At 37.4% G+C, this 21,853-nt stretch overlaps 2 protein-coding genes across 8 annotated transcripts in view; both read right to left on the bottom strand.

Annotated features, from left to right (window-relative positions):
* The window catches only part of MAML2 (mastermind like transcriptional coactivator 2), a 404,964-nt gene extending 396,013 nt beyond the window's left edge, over nt 1-8,951 (bottom strand). The window contains exon 1 of the mRNA XM_074304460.1: nt 7,085-8,951. Within this exon, the coding sequence (XP_074160561.1) occupies nt 7,085-7,609 (525 nt within the window). The 5' untranslated portion in view covers nt 7,610-8,951. The remainder of the gene's footprint in view (nt 1-7,084) is intronic.
* Nucleotides 8,952-10,647: 1,696 nt separating this feature from the next.
* Nucleotides 10,648-21,853, bottom strand: part of CCDC82 (coiled-coil domain containing 82) — a 54,288-nt gene continuing 43,082 nt past the window's right edge. For all 7 annotated transcript variants that reach the window (XM_074304452.1, XM_074304455.1, XM_074304453.1 and 4 more), the window contains 2 exons: nt 18,334-18,519; nt 10,648-14,892 (listed from right to left, as the gene is read on the bottom strand). In XM_074304452.1, coding sequence (XP_074160553.1) covers nt 14,827-14,892; nt 18,334-18,519 — 252 coding nt within the window. In that variant the 3' untranslated portion in view covers nt 10,648-14,826. The remainder of the gene's footprint in view (nt 14,893-18,333; nt 18,520-21,853) is intronic.

Here is a 21,853-nt window from a genome sequence, read left to right as displayed (position 1 = left end):
GTGTCAAAGGCCATGTCATTCATGTTAACTCACTATAAATGGAAATTGTGGACAGAGATCAAGGCAGATATTATACATTCTAAGAAAGGTACCTTAGGATATTTGGGCAAGAGTTTGGGGATATGCTCCTCAGGGGGGAAGTATGTCTTCAAGTAGAAAGATTATATAATTATTTCAAAGGAAAGAACTTTGGTGATTTTTCAACACCCAAATGACATTTTTTTAAACTTTAGAATATATTAATGCCTTACATTTGTATCTTTAGAGTTTTTCAAAATGTTTTCACAGAAGACCTCTCATTTGATTCTCATAATAACAGGCATCATGGAGTAGTAAATAGAAGACCAGCCTTAGAGCCAGGAACATGGCTTTAATTTCAACTCTGACACATACTAACTATGTGATTCTGGGAAATTTAGTCGCTTAACCTCTCAGGGATTTCAGGAAACTCTTTAAGATTTTAAGTTGAAAAAAGAGATGCCATCCACATTGGTAGAAAGAACTTTTTCATGAGATATTTTTTACAGTGATAAAATATTGGGTCCAGTTCAAAATAAAACAAATCTTCCTCCCCAAAAACCTAAGCTCAGACTGAAAATTACTCTCTGAGATGGGCAGGAAATATTATCCCCACTTTATAAGTGAGAAAACTATTGTTTAGAAAGGATAAGTGGCCTTGTTCAAGGTTATACAGCTGTATTTTAAAATTAAAAAAAAAAATTTTAAAATTAAAACAATAAACTTACTATCATATACAATTTATTTAATTTATAACATACAGGGAATGTGGCCTGCTTGTAAATAAGCATGCCAAGAGATAGACTATGATGTGTTCAAAGTAGTCCAGGAAAAACTCATCAAGAACATTTGAGGGGAAGCCCATTACTGATTCTCTAATTCTAGAGGTTGGTTGATTGAATCAACAAAGGAGAATAGGATTAAATTGTTGGAAGGGGGAATGAGTAAGATTAGATTTAAGGGAAGGACTTCAAGAATGCTTCTATGAGCAACTAGGTAGTAGAGAGCTAGACCTCACATTAGAAAAAACCTGAGTTCAAATCTGACTCACATACTTACTACCCATGTGATTCTAGGCCTTTGTTTCCTCAACTCCAAAATGGAGATAACAATAATAGCATCTATTCCCAGGGCTATTTGTGAGTATCAAAATATTTGTAAAAGGCTATTCTAAGCCTGGAATAGTAGCTATTTCATTAATACTTCTTCCCTTCCCTACCTCACCTCAACTTCCTTCTTTCTTTTCATTCTTAGTGTTTAGCACAATGCTTAGTACTGTGTAGCACATTATAAGTGTTTAATAAATGCTTGCTGACTGATGTGCACAGATACCTCATGAATTCTCACACCTGTTTGTGTGAACAGGCTCTACTACACATATGTGTATAACTTCAATGTATACTCCATGTGTGGGTGCTGGATACAAGCACCCAACATTTATCCTTTTGTATCCCAAGTATATATATGTGATTTCAATATGTGTATATCCAAAATAAAAATTGCCTATGAACGTAAAAAAGAATGCTTCTTTATAACCCTTTGGTTTAATTGTGCTTGTGCCCAGCATATGGAATGGACTTCCTTCCAAGTTATGATTTTCTTTGAAGTTAAAAAGTATCTAACTAAAATGGAGCTATTTTCTTTCAATTTATATGTCAAAGTTGAGAATGTTAAAACTCTATTGCTTTGCCATTGCCACATAGCTCTAGAGTAAACCATAAGGCAAAATATCTTGAAACTGAGAATTCTATGAAAGTTGCCTAATTGTTCAGTAAAGTAGACAGAGTGCTCTTTGAAGTCAGTAAAATGCGAGTTCAGATACCACTTATGATATCCCATCTGCTGTGTAGCTGTGAACAAATCACAGCCTCTCTGAACCATCTGTAAAAGTGGGAATGATAATAATACCTGTAATATGTACCTCACGGGATTGTTGTGAGACTCAAATGAAATCATGCAGGGAAAAGCATTTGGCCACCTTATGTGTAGTGCTATGTAAATATCAGTTATTATTAATTTCATTTTTTATTATTTGTTGCTCTAGTTGTAATAATTGAAAAAAATTCAGAGGAAGCCAATGTTTTCTGAAAGCCAACACTGAGCAAAAGAAGCCTGAGGCTAACCTGTTGGCTTTTAAGTTGTCTTTTACAAGACAACTCTTTCCTCTGGTTTCTAGGGCAAGATTCTTCTTGATGTCTGATAAAGAAAAAATACTTCTCTGGGTCGGATCCTATCTCAGTTGAAACCTTTTCTCTTTGTGAGAACTTATAATTCCTCAGTAATTGAAGGCATAGGAAGATCCCTTGTAGATAAGAATGCTCTATCCCTAATTTTCTGTATCTTGAATCTCAACAAAAAAGGTCAGTTTTTTTAAAAGGAATCTCTGCATCTCTGTAATGTAAGTGCTCCTATTGGTGTCTTGAAAAGGAAATTTGTCACTCTGGCAGTCCCAGACACCCAGACTGAGTTGGGCTGTCCCTGGATTCTGTACAGGCCTCCCTGTTTGGTCTTCCTAGGAGCTCCCCTAGCTTTGAATTGTCCATTGGAAACTTGATTATCATCAAATAAAAATAACCAAGGAGCCCTGGCAATGATTTAACTTGTTTGACATTCTCAAGCTAACAATTAACATTTTAGGCTATTGTGAACAAAATATTTAACTTTCCCAGGCCCATTTGTGTAAACGACCTTTCTAATATTCCTTACAAGCAGTAGCATTTGCCTATCAGGACTGTTTGTACACACCCTTTCAAGCTCTTTAGTAAAGCCTCTGAGCTATAATATGTGCCTGTCAGAGAGCATGTTTTCTGAGACCCCAACACATTGCTAACAGCAGCCGCACATTGTAACTAGGATTTACTAGGGCTTTTAAAGAGTGTGTAAGTGAATTGATATCTCTCCTGATAGTCTTATCTTGACAACCCTGAATCTGAAATAGCAACAGCTCTATTGAGAATAAGTCATTTTATTATTAGGCATGGATAAAGTAAAATTTTAATATGCTGGTCAAATACTGAAGAACTTTTTATTATAATAAAAAACAGTTCCTTGTACAGGACATTCTCACAAAGGAGGTAAGAAAGTAGGATAACAGATTTAGAGTAGAAAGACTTCAGAAGCCATCAAGTTCAATCCCTTCATTTTAGGATTAAGGAAGCAGAGGACTAGAGGCGTCAAGGAATCTGGGATCACATGAGTAGTGGTGGATGAGACAGACCTTGAATCCAAGTCCTCTAATTCCAAGTGCAATCCTCCCACTGCACCATGCTGATTTTCAGACTGATTATTCTCATAATTACAAATAAGGAAATCAATATACAGGGCATAACTTGTTTGAAATCACAGAGATAGTTGGTGCCAGAGGAGGTCCAAGAAAATAGGTCTCCAAACACATGGTATGGTCATCCTTTTCACCCACACTATGTTGAAGGTTGATGATGATTCCAAGGATGACTTAGAATCACTTATCCATCTCAGCCAAACAGCCCACATGTAGGAAAAAAATCTCAAAACATCTACCCAAAGCAAAAGAGATCAGTGATGTCTAACAATGGCTCCAAAATGATGCTGTTTCACATTTCCAAAATTATTTAATACCACAAGCTTTTACTTAGATTCATACATATTTAATCTGCAGTCTTATCCACATGACTATTAGTAATATAACCTTGAATCATTTTTTTTTTTTGGACCTAAAGCACCTCTGAGACCAAAAATCTCCATTTCTGTTTTTTTTTTTTGTTGTTGTTGTTGTGGCAGACGCCCTTCTGAACTTGTACTTGAGCTTTATGAAGATTTTGGTTGAATAAAGGCTCCAGGCTGCAGCTCTCAATTTGTACAGAATTACATGGGGATTGGGGATTATGTTGTACTGTCCCTATAGCTTTATCTGTTGAAAAGGATGGAGACTAAGTACCTAGCAGTAGTTGAATAGTAACACACAAATCACAGTGAGCTTTCTTCTCACATTCATTCACTCATTTCTTTATATTCACAGAAAATATTTATTGAGCATCTACAAGGACCAAAGCATCCCTAGGAGATACTTCGGGGATTCAGATGCTTTCATATAGAGGACATTAGAATGTATTTCACACCAGATTAATATCCTCATTAATGCTTTTCTCCAAAAGCTACTTTTGGACTTTTATGACCACATAGTTCTTATGAATTAACTATAAAAATTGATCATGTCCAAGCCACATAAATCTACATACATCTATAATGTAAATCATTTTAAGAGTTTTGACACATGTACTGAGGGGAGGAGGGAAAGGATATTTTAAACTGGGACTTTCTGAGAATAAAGGTTAGCCTAGTTTAGCTGACTACAGATTTAATCTGCCCAATGAATCACTTCCAAATGACTTGCCCTCTCCTTGGACACAATGTTATCAGGTTAATACAGCACTTAAATCTCCATCTCTATATACCATGCTGAGTAATGGAGCACCATATTTAGAAGACAAAACCTAAGTGGAATTTCCAATAACCAAAAGGGGGAGGACAAACTCCATGAAGCATCACATTTTCATTGAAAACCAATTACTAAGAAGGCTTAAGAAAAAGTGCTGAAAGATCCTTTCACTCATTCTACCTCACTATAACTTTCAAGAAACAAACTCTTCCATACTTTTTGCCCAAGGAGGACTCATATTTGGAAAAGACAAAATCAATCTATTCTTAGGAAAAGAAGTGAGTACTACAGTTGGGTAAGCCTTCTGCTGAAGCAAAGCATCCTTTCCTACTTCATATAACATTAGGAGTCATTGAAGCATTGAAAAATCTTAGTAATCCTAGAAGTTTGTTTCCTTTTTCAATCCCAAATACCAGGAGTAAAAATACCATTTCTGCTGGCTCCTACCTCCAATTCCCAAACCATCTGCCCCTTACTAGTGGAAAGCAAAAACCCCTTCATGATTATTTAGGAAGAAAGTTTTGGGGATTTTTCATGCTTCCTGAAAAAATCCCAAAATATAGTTTCTCTCCTTCTCCAATTTTGGCACAGAAAGCAGAGATTAATCTATTCTACTGTCTTGGAATGGGTGCCTCACTCTTGGTGCATCATACATATGCACATTGACCAGAACATTAGACAACACATAAAGCTGTGCTCTTGGTAGACTTGAAGACAGATTATAAGTTTACTGTAGGAGATAAAAAATGGATTTAGGTATTTTAGGCCCCTAAATGCCTGTGATACATATGCAAATACAAAACCTATTCTTTTCTTCATTGGTTACTTACTACTCTTACTACTCGAAGCCTTCCAACCTCTCTCACCCCCCCCCCAACTTCCATTACCCACTTTATATTTCATGTGAATTTTTTCATATTTCATATTATCTTTCACAAACCAAATTCCTGTTCCCTTTGAGGGATCTTGACTCATTGTTTGGTGATAAAGAAGGCAGTAGAGGGAAAAGAAGCCCAAAGATGAAGAAGGAAAATGAAGCCAGCAGATGATCTAAATACTAAATATTTATCACATATAGATCTCTTAGTAATGCCAAATTGCCATATCAATCCCCTAGTAAATTTGGAAAGAGTGAAAATAAGGGTTCCAGTGGGCTTCTTGGATGGCAGTTGTATCATATAATAATCATAATAATAGGTAGCATTTATAATAATACCTACTATGTACCAGACACCCCACTAAACCACTTTACAAATATCTCATTTGATTTTCACAACAACCCAGGGAGGTAGGTGCTATTGTTATACCCATTTTATATTTGAGGAAATTGAGGCAGACAATAACTAAGTGACTTGCTCATAGTCACACAGCTAGTAAGTGTCTGAGGCCAGATTGAACTCAAGTCTTTCTGGTTTCAGACCCAGTGCACTATCTATCCTCTGTGGTACCTTGCTACCTGTTGTAGCTATCATGGCTGCCCTCTATAGCTCCCAAAGCCAAAGCATATTGTCTGGGGCCATTCAACAGGTGACTTGCATCTGCCTTCTCATCCATTCCAGTGGGCTTCCTGAATACTTTAGAGCTGGCTTGCTTGGCCATTTCCTGTGGCTGGCTTTCATTAGAGTTGGCTGGGGCTGAATCGAGCTATGCTGGGTGAACAGATGCAAAGCATCAGCGGCCTAACTTGGGGATGCTGTGGGATGGGGCGCCACCTTCCATCCAAGGACCGCTGACCGGCTAGCTGTATGCATCTTGGGAAAGCCATGCACACGACTAGAGGTCAGGTGACTGTGCCTGGCACCAAGAGCCAATGATTGAAAAGATCCTCCCTCTGGGACAGGGTGTGTCTGTGCAGCTGGGGAAGAATTCCAGGCCAGAAACTTAATCAGACCCTTCAAGTATGATATCCTGTCTCAGGGAGCAGCCAACAACTGGGTACTTCCTCCGAAGATGTTGTGCAAATACACCTTTGTTCCTGTGTCTACTGACGTAGGCAGGTTAGTCAACTGTAACTTCTTAGGGATAGTGGGGACTCATTTGCCCACAGCAGCAAAGAAAGCAGGAGAGATACAGGTTAAATCAAACAACAGACACCAAGGAAACTGAATCAGAACCAAATTTTCCTCTTATTTCAAAACCTCCTATTCTATTTCGGGGAATTTTTCATAGGAACTACTTTCTGAAAGGAATTAAATATTTGCTCTTCAACTCTAGGTAGATGCAGCTATCCTCAAAAAGGAAAGATGTGGAGCAGTCTGGGAAGAATAAATAGAACATTAAAATGGGGTAGGGGTGACCAATGCCTACGTTAAAGCAAATGAATGACTAGTTCGGCCTAAAGACGGTTCAAATCTATCTTCATGTTACGTGGGATGGAAAGTGCCAACTGGCATACAGAGAGAGTTGTGGTAGGAGTCTGACCAGGCCTTTCTTGCAGGTGCGACCTGCTCCTGCATCCCATGAACTCCAAAGACACCTAGAACAGATGCATGGGCTCTGATAGGGAGGTCAGAGGACAACAGTGACTATCAAGGCACATGTCAGGTGACATTGCAAAACCTTTGGAGGGAAGACATCTATCTCCAGCACAAACCCAACGCTACCAAAGACCACCAGACTTGCGAGAAGGCGCAGGAAGGAGTTGCTTACCGCGATCAGGGCTGAGTTCCTCTGGTCCCCAGGAGCTGAAGCGGGTGGCTGCTGCTGGTGCTGCTCGCCATTGATCCCACTGCCAGCAGAGTTACTGCCATTGTTGAGCAGGTGCTGCGGGTGGTGGTGGTGGTGGTAGTCTGGTGGAGGTGGCGGGGCTGGGGCTGCGGCTGCTGCTGATGTCGGAGGAGGTGGAGCGGCAGTGGGCGGAGGTGCTGCAGTGGCCGTGGGGTTGGCACTAGCCTTAGCGTGTTTGCCTCCCTTCCTCGAACCCTGACCATGCTGCACAAGACTCAGGAGCTGCAAGGTACTCTCCCGCTCTCTGTCTGAACTCTCCGCTCGGCCCCGCTCATAGCGTCCCTCGCAGTTTAGGTGATGCTGGCGACAGATGGCGATGCGGGCCCGTAGCCGTTCTACGATAGCACTATGTACTCTGGGGGCAACTGAGCCTCCTCCGAGGAGCCCTGCCCCAGGAGCCCCCCCTAACCCGCCTGCTGGGGCCTGCGGGGGAGCTGTGTCCCCCATCCTATTGGCCACAATGATTGCTGCCTCTGGGATGGTATGGTGCTTGACTGACTGGTGCTGGAAACTTGTGTTTTCAGTAATGATGATGATGCAGACTTTGTTTTCAGTGCCACATGTATAGGGACACTATGGAGAAACTGAGGCTTGGGGAGGAGTGAGGAAATTAAGGAGTGGAAGAAGGCTGGAGAAGAAGCCAATTGGAGAGGCGAAGTAAGATGGCAACAGACCCCACGCGATTTACTCTAATTGCATCTGACAGCTCTGGGGAAGTTGGGCAGAGTTGAGGGATTTCTTTTTTCTTTCTTTTTAAAAATTAGCTGACAAGAAGGACTGCGTACTTCCCAAATGTTATGGGATACAGGAATTAGCTATAAGGGCTCGGGAGTTGTCAAGAGAAAGCAAGTCAGAGAAAGGCGCTGAGGAGGGAGGCTAAGCAAGCCCTGAACTCTCCCCTCACCTCCTTACCTAGCTGCTTCTGGTATTTCTTTATGAGGAAATTTCAGCAAAGAAGCACAATGCGAAGCTGCCCGGCTTCATGGCCTTACCCCAGTCACTTTTTCTCATTTTTAAAAACCGTACTGCCTTTTGGATAGTTTAAGCCGAAGACCACAGTGTGCCAGCAGCATCCGCCGCCTTTTAGGCTTTAATTGCTTTTTTTCTCCCCTCTTCCCCTTCTTTTCCCCCTGGGCTTCCTCCTCGTTTGGTTCCTGTCGCTGCTTCAACAGAGCTCCTCTATTTCGTTCTCCCCCCAAAGCCGGAGACAGTTTCCCGGTGGTTCGCAGTGTCAGTAAGTGGACTTTGAGAGCACGCTCTTGTCTTCCGCGAATGCAGCCGCTGGGAAGAGCCTCATCTCCTGCAAGGTTCCCTGTCCTTAATGAGAGCGATCTAAAGTAGCTCTGGCAGCTCGCTCAGCGCATTGCTTTCCCGCTTATGCTGCTCTTCCCCACCCGGGCTCGGCTCAGACGGTGCCTACCGAGAACTCTTCCCAGAGTAATTTACAAATGATATCCAACTTACAAACTTCCAGCGTACTGCACCAAGTAACGTCCAGTCACTTTCCTTTCTGTTTTTGTACATTCCATCCCCGGCCAGTTGCTCTGCGGGGTTTGGACTCGCAATGACCAATGCGAATCTCTTGGATCGCTCCGATTTATATATGGAAAAAAAAAAAAAAAAGTAGCTGGTATTTTCCTTTCTCTTTCTCCTCTGTTGCTGGCCGCTTTGCTGACACTCGCTCGCTCCACTGCCCGGAGTCACGGAGATACACAGGCTTTCATTGTGCTCGGATAGAAGAGAAAGAGAGAGAGTGAGACAGGGAGAGAGAAAGAGAGAGCCAGCAAAGCTGCAGATGGGGGGGGGGGGGGGTGAGGAGGAGAGGGAGGGGGAGGAGAGCAAGCTTATTTGGAGACTCCCTGGTGGATGGCTGGTGCCACTGCACCAGTGAGTAATTAATTGGAGATGGGCAGAGGGGAAAGAGGAGCACAGAGGGCCTCCCAGTGGCAGAAGAAGTAAATCAGAAAGCCGTTCTTGGACGCGTAACTGAGAGGATTCTGGTGGGGAAAGCTGGGGAAATTCCCCACTTCTCTCCTACTAGCTCGTCAGCCCTAAATATTAGAAATTCCCAGCCAGAAAACGTGTTTTCCCTTTCAAGCTCACATCTCCCTCGGAGGATTCCGTTTTCATTTTGTATACGGTGTGAAGGGGAACCATTTAGTAGCTGCCACATGGTGGTGGCTGGGACATCTACGCTGCTGACCCTGATAACCAGCGACAGTCCCTGGAGTTTGTGCGCTCCTGGAAGGCAGGTAGTCTTGTGTATGGATCAGTCTGGGGAGCCAGGGAGGGAAACTAAGGTTTGGCAAAGTGCTTTGTAAGTGACCGTTAACGAGGCTTATCTTTCTTATAACTGAGAAGTAGGGCAGCTCTGTTCATCACAGTGGATGGAGCAGAGGGTCTGGAAGCAGGAAGATTCCTCTTTCTGAGTTCACATCTGACCCCAGTGTGTGACCCCGGGCAATTCACCTAACTCCGTTTGCCTCAATTTCCCCAACTGGTAAAAATGAGCTGGAGAAGGAAATGGCAAAGCTGTTTCTCTGCCAAGAAAACCTCAAATGGGATCATGAAGAGTAAGATAGGAGTGAAAAACAACTGAACTGAACTAAGAAGGAGACTTCTGTTCTTGGGAGTCTATGAGGTTGTTGTATATTCCCTAAATTCTCCAGGGACTTTCAATGAAATGTTTGCATCGGTCTGGTTTATAAATGAAATCATAAATATTTCTGTAAACACCTGATGGTTCCCTAACAGCTTAAAATGTATTGAACCCATGGCATCTTTATGATGGATTTTTTTCAGGGGGCATTTTCAGACTAGGTTTTTCATGTTAGTGCATTAAGGTAGGCCAGTACTTTCTCTGCTGAAAAAGTTGACCCTCACTTTAGAAACTGAGAGGACATGACTTGCCCAGTCATCTGACAAACCTGTATTGAGAGTCGAGTTTCCTAGCTCCTACTCCAGCTACCCATCTACTTCATACTGCCTCTCCACTAGCAATGTTTGCAGATTAGTAAATTAACTAAGTGAATTGGAAAAGTAAAGGGGGATGCACTAAAATTCTGGTTTATCTATCATTTTTTATTTAAATATTTCAGTTCCCCATATAGTAACATATTTCCTAGGTTTTTGTTTTTTTTTCCCCCTCCAGAATATGGTATGTTGGTTTGGAACTGAATAGGCATTAACTCTAATTGAAAAAAAAATTTTTTTTTACTAATCTTTTCATTGATTAATTATTTTAAAATGTTTAAAATAGACATTCTTTTTATTGGCTCATTACACTTCTAGGGTCCAATACTCCTTAAGGTAAAAAGGGCCGAACTTATAAAAACAGCATAATTAGATTTAGAAAAGTCTCTTCTACCAGTCCTGGAATAGTTTCATACGGACATCAGCAAGCACTCTAGGGGAATCAAATTCATTTTTCTGTAAAATTATAAGCATAGTTTAGGAACACTTCTTAAAAGTCAAAGATTCATAAATCACACAATGATAAAATTTTTATTTGTGTTCCAGGAGAATCTATCTACTTATTTAGATATTGTACCCATAGGCATTTAATTTCAAATACACATTCAATTCAACAAATATTTATTAAGCACCAACTGTGTGCAGAGCACTGTTCAAGAGCCGAGAAATACAAAGTTTAGATAAGACATGGTCCCTGCCCTCATGGGGCTTACAATCTAATCAGGAAATAAGACACATACACAGACAACCATAATATACAATAATACATAACAAGTGCATTAGAGCAGTGCAAAACAAAGTGCCATGTGAGGTACAAAAGGGAAGGTCATCAATGACAACAGGGATCAGGGAAAGCTTCTAGAAGAAGGTGGCGTTTGAGTTGGGCTGTCAAGGATGGGTAAGGAATTCAAAAGGTAGGGAAAACATTACAAGGCATAGGGGAACAGCTTAAGCGAAGGCACAGAGGCAAGAGAGCACAGGGTATGTTAGGGGAGAAAGAGAAGTCCAGTTTGGCCAGAGCAGAATATGTGGAGGGGATTAATGTAAGATAAGGCTGGAAAGGTAGGATCATAGGATTTAGAGCTAGAAGGATCTTAGAGATCATCTCATCCAATCTCCTCTAGTTATTGAAGAAACTGGGGGCTAGTGAAATTAAATGATCAAGGTAATATAGGTAGTAAATAGCATAGCTAGGATTTGAACTCAGGTCCCCTAACTCTAAACCCTGTGCTCTTTCCACCTCACCATGTAGAGGGGCACCAGGTTGTGGAGGGCCTTGAATACCAGGCAAAGGCATATGAAGTTTACTCAGTAGGCAATAGAAAGCTACTGAAGATATTTGAGCTGAGCAATATGACCAGACCTATGCATAAGAAGATAACTCTGGCAGAAATATAATAGCTGACAATTATATAACACTTTAAAGCTTGCAAAGCGCTTTACATACAATATCTTATTTGTTCCTCACAACAACCCTGTGAGGTAGGTACTACAGGTATTACTATCCTCATTTTACAGATGAGGAAAATGAGGCTCAGAGAGATTAAGTAATTTGCCTATGGTCACACAGCTAATAAATGTTAGATCCTGGATCTGAACCCAGAACTTCTTGACTCCAAGTTTAACACTCTATACACTATACCATGCTACAGGATAGATTGGAAAGGGAGAGAGTTCATGAATGAAATTAGGGAAATGGTAATAAAGTCTATACTGGGTGGTGGCAGTTGGAATAAAGGGAAGATGACTATTAATGATATAGCTGTGAAATCCACAAGACTTAATAACTAAGTAAATAGAAGTCTAGGAAAAGAAAAAGTCAAAATTACCCTAAGAATTTGAACATGGAAGATTCAGTGAATTATGTGGCAATGGAAAAAAAGTCAGAAGGGGCAGAGCAGAGTTTAGCAGGGGGCAAAACATACTGAGTTTGAAGCGCCAGGGAGACATCTAGATTTAAGATATCTAGGAGGCAGCTTGAGATAAAGGTCTAGAACTAAAAAGTCATGGTTGGAGACACAGATATGGAATTATTCCAAATAGAAATGATAGCTTAAGTCATGAGTAGAAATGTCAGTGCCATAGTACTCAGAGGATGAGAAGGGTCAAGGGATGAGAAAGAGAATGAGTCCTAAAAGGAAATGGAGAAATGTAAAAAGAGGGTCAGTAAAGTAGAAGAGTGTTACTAATGGTATCTAGGGCAAACCACCTATGGGGCATCTCATGGACTAGGCTTCAACTTTCTAGCTGTCCTGACTTAGGCAGACCTTATAACTGAGCCTCAGTAGGGGTGAAGGAGGGGAGAATGGTTCAGAGTGGCCAACCTAAATTACATAACCACTCAGAACTATCCTTCTCTCTTCAAACAATGCTGCAGGGCAAATGGAGAAGACAGATCTTTAGACTACAACTGTACAACAAAAGATTTCTTCTTTCCTTGCTTTTCTTTCCCTGCTGCCACCATCAGTCTATTTTACTTGATCTAGACAAACATATTCAAGCATTTGAAGTTATAACAACTACCACCATTAGAAAAGTAATACTCTTATAGATAGTTCTCCCCTCACCTCTTTTTGATGGCCCATGAAAATGTTTAACAAGTTCACAAACTCTTAAGTTCTTTCAAATACTATAGAGATTTACTATCATTAATATAGTAGCTGAAATATAAATAATACTGTGGTATTTCAATATTAACAAAATTCTTAATTTGCCTACAGACTGCTTTTGGTAGGAAATATTTTTCTCCTTACGTGATTGGCACCAAGTGGATCATCTAACAGGCTGTCCCTTTCTGATGACTGTTAATGGCTTTTCTTTTTAAAATTTTTAAAAATTCTGCTCCTAAAATTTTTCTCTTTTGTATTAGATAAAACAAATACCAATAACTCCGGAGTAGGGATGAAATAACGATCTTAAAAGTGCCACAGATCTTTGAGAAACTACTCATAAGTACTTCTCAACTTCACCCACACTGGTATTCACTACATAAAATGGTTCTGTTCACTAGATTCTTCTTATATTTCAAGAGTTATCCAGTACTGGCACTCTTCTGGCCTTTCTATTTTACCCTGGACTCTGTAGAAAAGATAGTTTCTAGAATCAAGAGTCAAGTATTCCTCTATTAAGAGGAAGCCAATTTCTTTTTATTTCTCCTGTTCTTCTTTGTTCCAATTCATTTATCACATCTTTTTATACTCCATTTACCTTCCAACATGAACATCACTTCTCTCCCAATCTCTCCTTGCTTAAACAATTCCTTTCTGAACAGTTTATCCTCTTATTCCAACTCTGTTTCCTTCCCTAGAAAACAGCTAAGAATTATTTCCATGAGCCATCTAGAAGGATGAAGAGGTTTGCAAGTCATTCACATTTTTGAGACTATGTGTTCCACAACACTGTTATACATCAACAAATCCACTCTTTCTTGTAGGATTTTTTTTAAAGTGGGCTACCATGAAAGGAGCCATATTTAAAAAATAAATTGAAGAAACATGATAATTAAGTGGTCTCGAACAGTATCCAAATTTAGACACCAAAACCTCATTAGACTCTGTCTTCGGCATCTATGCCATGGATATTATTGTTGAGACCGTATTATAAAGGTGTCTATCTGATACTTCCTGTATTTAAGCCACATTGGAAAAGGGCCAAGATGAACTTACGTTATACTCAAGTCCACACTAAAAGCTCGCCTTACTACAGTGGGAGTCCCAAGTACAAAATGACAAACAACAGACAAGGCCCATTTGTTTCCTCTGAAACTGTACAACTTACTTCACCAGTCTAAACTGGAATTTTCTAGATTTGGCACAAGACAAAATATACTTTCTAAGGTGTTTTTTTTTTTTTTTTTTTGGCTAAAAATCACTTTTGACGTTTTTACATCTCCACAGATTAAATAAACTTAGGGGAACGTTTACAATTTTAAAAATATAAAATATACTTCAGTCATTTATATCTAGACTTAACACTAAGCAAGCACAAAGAAAGAATATCCCAAATCATGAAAGGACAATACATTAAAGTATTCCTGAGTGTGAGGATTGTGAGACACTGGAATGGACTAGTAAGAGGTCTGAAATTCCCTTCTAAGGGACATTTAAGAACACATATGACACTACTCTGTCTAGGTGGTTGAGGTACAGTTCTGCAGTGGTTGGATGAGTGGGAAATGAATTGAAGGTCTACTGAGATTTCTTCCAGCCCACTGATTTAAGTCATAGCATGAATAACGTGTTAGTGAAGGTCATTTAATACTTCAAGATGGACAGGCAAAAAGTTTTAGGAAAGGGAAGGCAATAAATACACATAAATATTTAAGACTAAATACAACTTTAAAATACAACATATCTCCATCAAACTGGCATGAAATTAACAACTTATATCTACTTGACATATAATAATCTATTACACAGTCACTGACATGATTTTAAAAATACATTGATTAGCTTTTAAAAAATTATTTAGCATATGCTTTCTATGTACCACAGATAAAATATTAAAATAAGATCACTGATTTGATTTCACAAAAATTAAAATGGACCTATATATTTAAAAACAAGAGCTTTTGCTATGAAAATCTTCAAAAATGTGCAAATATATTCAGCATGGTATGCAGAAACAAGTATTCATTGTTCTTCATGTTCATCACAATTTTATAAAATCTTCTCCAAAGGAAGTGTTACAACTTAGTCAAACTTCTCATCATGAAAGTAATCCGCAAAATTGAGATATTCTTCAAGTTGATCATATTTCTGTATATACAACAAAAATATTGGTTATTTCACCGAGGGCAAGAATTGCCTGAAGATAAATTGGGACTTATTTGACATATAAACAAGAGTAGCACTAATTGTAATTCATGTAAAAGCAAAAAGAGTCAATGGGGGCTCTGGTTCAAACAAGGATTTCTATTTTTAATTAAAGTAAAGGGAAGTAGGTTTTTTTTTTTTTAAGGTTGAACCTGTGATTTCAACTATGTAAGAAACTTAATGCTAAAAATCCTTTCTATCATGGAAATCAGCAACTTATGTGAAAACTAGAGTTTTAGAGAATTGCCTAGATCAGCGGGGAAGTTAGATGTCTCAGAATATTGAGTGGCAGGCCTGGAGTTAGAAAAACTCATCTTCCTGAGTTCAAATCTGGCATCAGATTTTCTTCACTGTCACTAGCTGTGTGACCGTAGGCAAGTCACTTAACCCTATCTCCTTCAGTTTCCTCATCTGTAAAATAAGTTGGACAAGAAAATGGCAAACTTCTTCAATATCTTTGCCAAGAAAGACCTCTTTTGGGGGTCCCCTTTGGGGATGACCAAATAGTGTCATCATCAACCGTAACAACTAGGGTACTACTGAGGTACTAGGTGACTTATTACAGCTAATATGTGTCAGAAGCAGGACTTGAACCTTAATCTTCCTGTGCCCAACCCTGATTCTCATTCCAGAATGTCATGCTGCCTTTCAAAAGGTAAACATAAATGTGAAAGTCACAGTTTTTCACATTAAGCAACATATTTTTACCCAATTATCAGGATCCCAACAGAAGTACAACTATTCAATCAATTCAAATCCTTGTTTACATAATGTAGTTTACACACAATATATTTACAATATTACTTATAACTACAAAGGATACTACATTGAAATGCTTTCCTCATTTCCTCTTCCTTATATACTTTCTCAGAAAGTAAGAATATTCTACTAAACTGCCTAGAAGTTTCAGCACTTATGTGCACCTTCTTAAAGGAAAAACAAGTTTTAATGTTGGTATATTATATCTTTTCTTTCTCTACTAAAAGTAGGGAGTATACTTTTATGATTTTGTAACATATTTTGATTTTTCTGTGTTTTTATTACATTTTGTTGTAGTTTGCTCCTTTTTCAAGCATTGAAAATCATGCTCTTTCATTAACATAAGAATAACAACAAATCATGAAAATAAAGGAAGAATAAGCAGAATGAGAGGCTAGCCTATCTGGCATGTCTTAAAGAACATGTTCTATGATACCCATAAATAGGATAATGTCTATTAATTTAGTAGAGGGCTAGGGCCTTTTCTAGGAAGAAGCTAAATTGGGATTGGAGGAAGGAAGAGAAAGGGATTGTAAAGGAAAACAGGGAGCAGAAAAAAAAAACAAGTGGGAGGAGTGAATAACATGAGCATACAGACTGAATCAGGCAATAGGGATGGATTTATTTGAGAACAAAAGCTAAAATTAGGAATGTGAGTATTCAGATAGCAGAGAATGGCAAGGCCAGTAGGAGACTGTAGCAATAATACTGAAAGGCTACAAGAGGAGAAGCACCATGCATGAAAGGAGTATATGTAATAGCATGCAGATGACCTAGAGAGAAGGATAGATTTAGCCTGTCAACTTGAGAATGCTAAGATCCTTTACAGCTTTTGAAAGTAAATGTAGCATCGAGGGTGCACTGGTATTTTTCTGGGGTTTAAAGTATTTAGTTTTAAATGCAATTTTTTGAGAAGTTCTAGGGACAAATTATTTTTAAGTGGGGGAAAGAAAAAGTGATGGCCAAGAATAAGATAAAGATCTTTTTGAGTATTAAATCCCAAATATACATAACCTTGAGAACTTTTTAATGTTAAATGTAAAGTGATATTCTTCTTAATGTAATATGATCCAGTTGTCTTTCCTTCACCATGAATAGCCTTTCCTTTTCTAGATACAGGAACTATCTGCTGTCCCAAACTTCTGTGACAGCTTTTCTTAAATCTCTTACTAAGTATGTTATTGGTAAAATATAATGTTTCTAGAAAATATTTCAATTTCTTGAACTTTTTTAACTTTTAAAATTGATTAACTTAAAAAATTATGCTTATATAGTATCTTTCTAAAAAGTGATACAATTCTCTATTGAAGCAAAGGTACAAGTAAATCTCCAACTAGTAAGTAAAGTAGATAAAACAATAAACAATAATCAAAGGAAACAAAAGTATGATGCTACCTGGGAAAATGGTGACAGAAGTTCCTGGATAAGAGATAAATTTCTCATCTCTTCTCGAATAGAGATGATAAAACATAGAGGTATAGATGATGAAGAGGAAGAAAGGTAGGAAAGAGAACTTGGTTCAAGAGAAAGAAAGTAAAAGGTAAAAAGTTTAAATAAAAAAGAAAAAAATCTAAGAGTGATGGTAAAGGAGAGCATGGAGGAAAGATAATTATCAAAGGGGAAAACCAAACAATGTCATTCTCAGTAAGGACAGCTCTCCAAAAGAGCAAGAAATAGATTGAGTAGTTCCTCCTTTTTTGCCTCCTTTTTCCTTTTCCCTTTTCTGACTGCTCTGGAGAGTTTGTTCTTAATATTAAGTTCTCTTTATTTCCTTTCTATTAAAACATTTTCTCTAAATATCCTTAGGCAGTGAAAAGGTTTTTTTAAATTTAGGGTTACAAATTCAAGTTTACTTGGAAATCAATTTGTTATGTCTCATGCATTTGCATAACTGGAAATGATTAAAAATATTGTTACTATATTCTCTCTTTAAAATTTTATATATCTATATATATGCATTTATAGAAAATAAGCAATCTTAACAGCTCTCTGACCACACCAGAGTTTGTAAGCTGCCAAGATATCTTTAAGAGGCCAGGTATACTTTTTAAAACAATGTTATATTCTGGCTATCATTAAAATGATGGATTAAAATAATCAGCCCTGTGGCCTGAAACCTCTGCATTCCTCTTCATCTTCAAATCTATTCATTAGTTTTATGTCACCAAGAAGATATGACATACAGAATTGACTTCAGATGTCTCCTCATACTCAAGTCACATGAACCAGTCTAAACAATAGAAAGCAGATAGGCACAGGTTAAGTCTTGTACTCTGTCAATAAGGAGGAAAAGGTGAACTCAGTTAAGTATAAAAAACAAAATGAGCATTAAAGCAAGATAGATGCCTTGTTCCACTAACTTTGTAATATGTCTACTAAGTGTCACTGCCTCTTAACAATTATTTGATAGAGTGAATGCATGATATTGAGTGATGATATAAAAGGGAAAAACAATGTACATGGAAAAAGCTTACACAGGAAGAAGAGAAAATAAAGAAGGAAGAGAGAGGGAGAACTGTTTTAAACTTCGTTTTTTTCTAATATCTTCCAGTTGTTGGCTAGTTGTTAAACACTTCTTATTCAACTGAAAGGGACTACTATTATAATAAAAAGAATCCAATTTACCTCCTGAATCCAGCCACTCTCTTTTGATTGACTGAAAATGCGTTCAACAGTTTCTTTGACCTGTTCATCTTCAACTTCTTCAGTCTTTGCAATAGAGCAACATTCTTGGTACAACTTGTATTTGAAATGTTTCAATTGGTGGTAAATCCTGGTACGATCAGCACAAACTTTGCCAACCTTTAGAACCTATATGATGAGAGAAATGCAGTGATCTAACAAGTGACAACATTATAACCTGCTTTATTTATTTGATATATATTTACATACTTTAATACTGTAATTTACTTTGATAATAACGACAACCATGACAGATCCTATGGCTGGTTAATCTTGATATGGTTATTAAAACTATTATTTTAGTTATTAATGTTATCATTAAAGGCAACATAAGAACATGATACATATTCAATAAAAAGAAAATGCCTGTGTTCTAAGAATTTTCCGTTATCAAACACAAATCAAAATAAATGCTTATGTTATTACTAAGTTGTGGGTTGTTGTTGTTGTTTTTTAATCCTTTGACACTTCTCATGGATTTTCCAATGGATTTCTCAATGGATTTTCCAAATAGTTAAAATTTTATTTATTTTAACTTTAGGCTAAATTGGTATGTTATTTAAAAATAATTTTTTTTGTCCCATATAACTTTTTGTTGCTATGCAATATCTGAAGGATCTGAGATTTATTCACTATCAGGTAAAAGTGAAGAAAATTCTCCTATTAATACATATTACCATAGAAGAGAGCTGTTAGGGAATTGCTGGGGCCCAGAGAAGCAAAGTAACTTCTTAAATGATTTGAGTATTAGTAATGGTCAGATGCCATATTTCCAATGGAAACACTTCCTTTGTGCCACATTCCTTCCTATTTTTAAAAGTTAGCCAAACTTTATTTTATTGTGTTATAGCATTTTGTGGCTATCTGGAAATCATATATATATATATATATACATATATACATATATGTATATATGTATATATATATATATATATATATATATATATATGTATGTATTTCAAAACAGATTTGTGATTGCATCCATGAAGCTAAAGGTAGGGCCCACTACTTTGGGATATGAGGCATTGAAAGGTTAAATAATCAAATCTTTAATGATTACTATGAATTCAATCATTCCAACAGTTTTTATATATATATGTACATATATATTATATAATATATAATATAATATATAATATATATATGTGTGTGTATATATATGTATATATATACACACACACACATAACTGTATGGTCACATCTCTTCCATCTTTTTTCACAATAGCATAAAATCATTCATTAAATGTTTTGTTAAAATAAAGGTAAGCTAGATCTATACAACATCTTCAGGATCTAACAGATAAGTAATCCTGCAAAAAAAGGAATTAAGGTTAATTTGGAATTACTTGTTTCTTATGAAGCTCTGCTGGATTTTTGTACATACCATCATTTCCTTTTCTAGATGTCTACTAAGCAAGCTGTTGATAATAATTTATTAATCACTTACCATGTACCAGGTACTTTACCAAATAATAGGGATATAAAAAGGCAAAAAAATTCAAATAACTATGTACATATATGGCATATTTGGTATAAATAGAAAGTAATCACAGAAGGGAAGAACTAACAGGGAAAAGAGAGAAATACCTTTTGTACTGGTAGGACTTAAGCTGAATCTTTAAAAATAATGAGGAAAGCTAGGAAGTAGAAGTGAAAAGGGAGGGCATTCCAGGAAAGCAGGACAGCCAAGACAAATCCAGGCAGGAGATGGAGTGTCAGGTGCAAAGAAAAAGCAGGTCACTGAAGCTGGATCAAAGAGTAGATTCAAGGGAGTAAAGTGCAAGAAAACTGGAAAGGTAAGAAGGGGCCATGTGAAAAAGGACTTTAAATGTCAAAGGGAGCATTTTCTATTTTATCTCAGTAATTAGGAGCCAATAGAATCACTGAATATGCAGATAACATGATAAGATCTGCACTTTATTTCAGCATGGGGAAAGATGTGAGGTAGAAAGACCAATCAGAAGAGCTAATGAACGTCGGTCTATACAAGGGTAGTGACTGTATGAGTTTGTAGTGAAGGTAGAAAAGTTCTGACTAAAAACTGGATATAATAGTTAATGTATAAGATGACAAAATTAGTGTCCAAAAAAGAGCTAAGGATTACACCAAGTTGGAAGTCAGAATGGAGCTCTCCACTGTAATAGGAAAGTTGGAACAACAGAAAGCTGAGTGTAGAGGTAGAGAGAATGAACTGTGTTTTGAACAAATTGAACTTGAGATATTGTAATATCCAATTTGAGATGTTCAAAAGGTGATGTGATACAAAAGCCTAGGAGAGAGAGTAGTGCTTGATATATAAATATGGGAACCATCTGCACAGAGATAATAATTGAATCCATAGGAGCTGATAAAAATCACCAAAAAATAGAACATATGGGAAGAAAAGTTCTAGGACAGAATCTTGGGGCACACTCACACATAGTGGGTGTGAATTGGATTCAATAAAAGAATCATGAGAAAGTAGTTTCATGAATATCTAGGAAGAAAGGGTGATTCACAGTTTCAAAGGCTACATATAGGTCAAGGTTTTGAGGACTGAGAAAAGGCAATTAGATTTGACAATTAAGAGATCAGTTAATTTTGTAAGGTTTGTTTTTTTAAATAAGAAAAATCTACTTTCTCTATTTCCATTATAGGGACAGAGAAAAGAAAAACAAAATTTATGTGCAGATATACATAGCCAAACAAAACAAATTTCCACATTGCCTTTGTTCAAAAATACCTATGCTTCAATATGCACTCTGAGTCTATCAGGAAGTGAATGTTTCATTACATGTCCTCTAGATTCATGGTTGGTCACTGATCTAACTCTTTAGGGGCTGTCTTTACAATGTTGTTATTCTATAAACTGTCCTAGCTCTGCTTACTTTAATCAGATTCGGTTCATATCAAGTCTTTCCAGGTTTCTTTGAAATCGTCTTCAGCATTTCTTATGAAAACAATTGTATTCTAATATACTCTTAATAAAGACAAACAAACAAATAAAACAAAGAAACAAACAAAACTCTATTGGTGGTCCTTTCCTTAGTTCTTTGATACTACAAAAAGAGAAGCTAGAAACATTTTTGTACATATGGGTCCTTTTCCTATGTTTAGTTTCTTTGGGGTGTAGGTGTAGTAGTGAATGGTATTGCTGGGCTTTAAAAAGTGTACACAATTTAGTAACTTTTTAGGCTTTGTTTCAAATTACTATAGAGTAATTTGGAGAGAATAATTTCAATTGAATGATGAAATCTTATTCTATGAGTTCATGGAACCTATACAAAAATTGATCATATACTAGGGCATAAAAACCTCAAAATCAAATGCAGTAAGGCAGAAATAGTAAATGCATCCTTTTCAGGCCATAATGCAATCAAAATAACATTTAATAAAAAGCCAGGGGAAAATAGACCAAAAAATAATTGGAAACTAAATAATCTTATACTAAAGAATGATTGGGTAAAATAGCAAATCATAGACA

Source organism: Sminthopsis crassicaudata, chromosome 3, assembly GCF_048593235.1.
Source record: "Sminthopsis crassicaudata isolate SCR6 chromosome 3, ASM4859323v1, whole genome shotgun sequence".
Classification (NCBI taxonomy): domain Eukaryota; kingdom Metazoa; phylum Chordata; class Mammalia; order Dasyuromorphia; family Dasyuridae; genus Sminthopsis; species Sminthopsis crassicaudata.
This window is presented reverse-complemented; position numbering and strand designations above follow the sequence as displayed.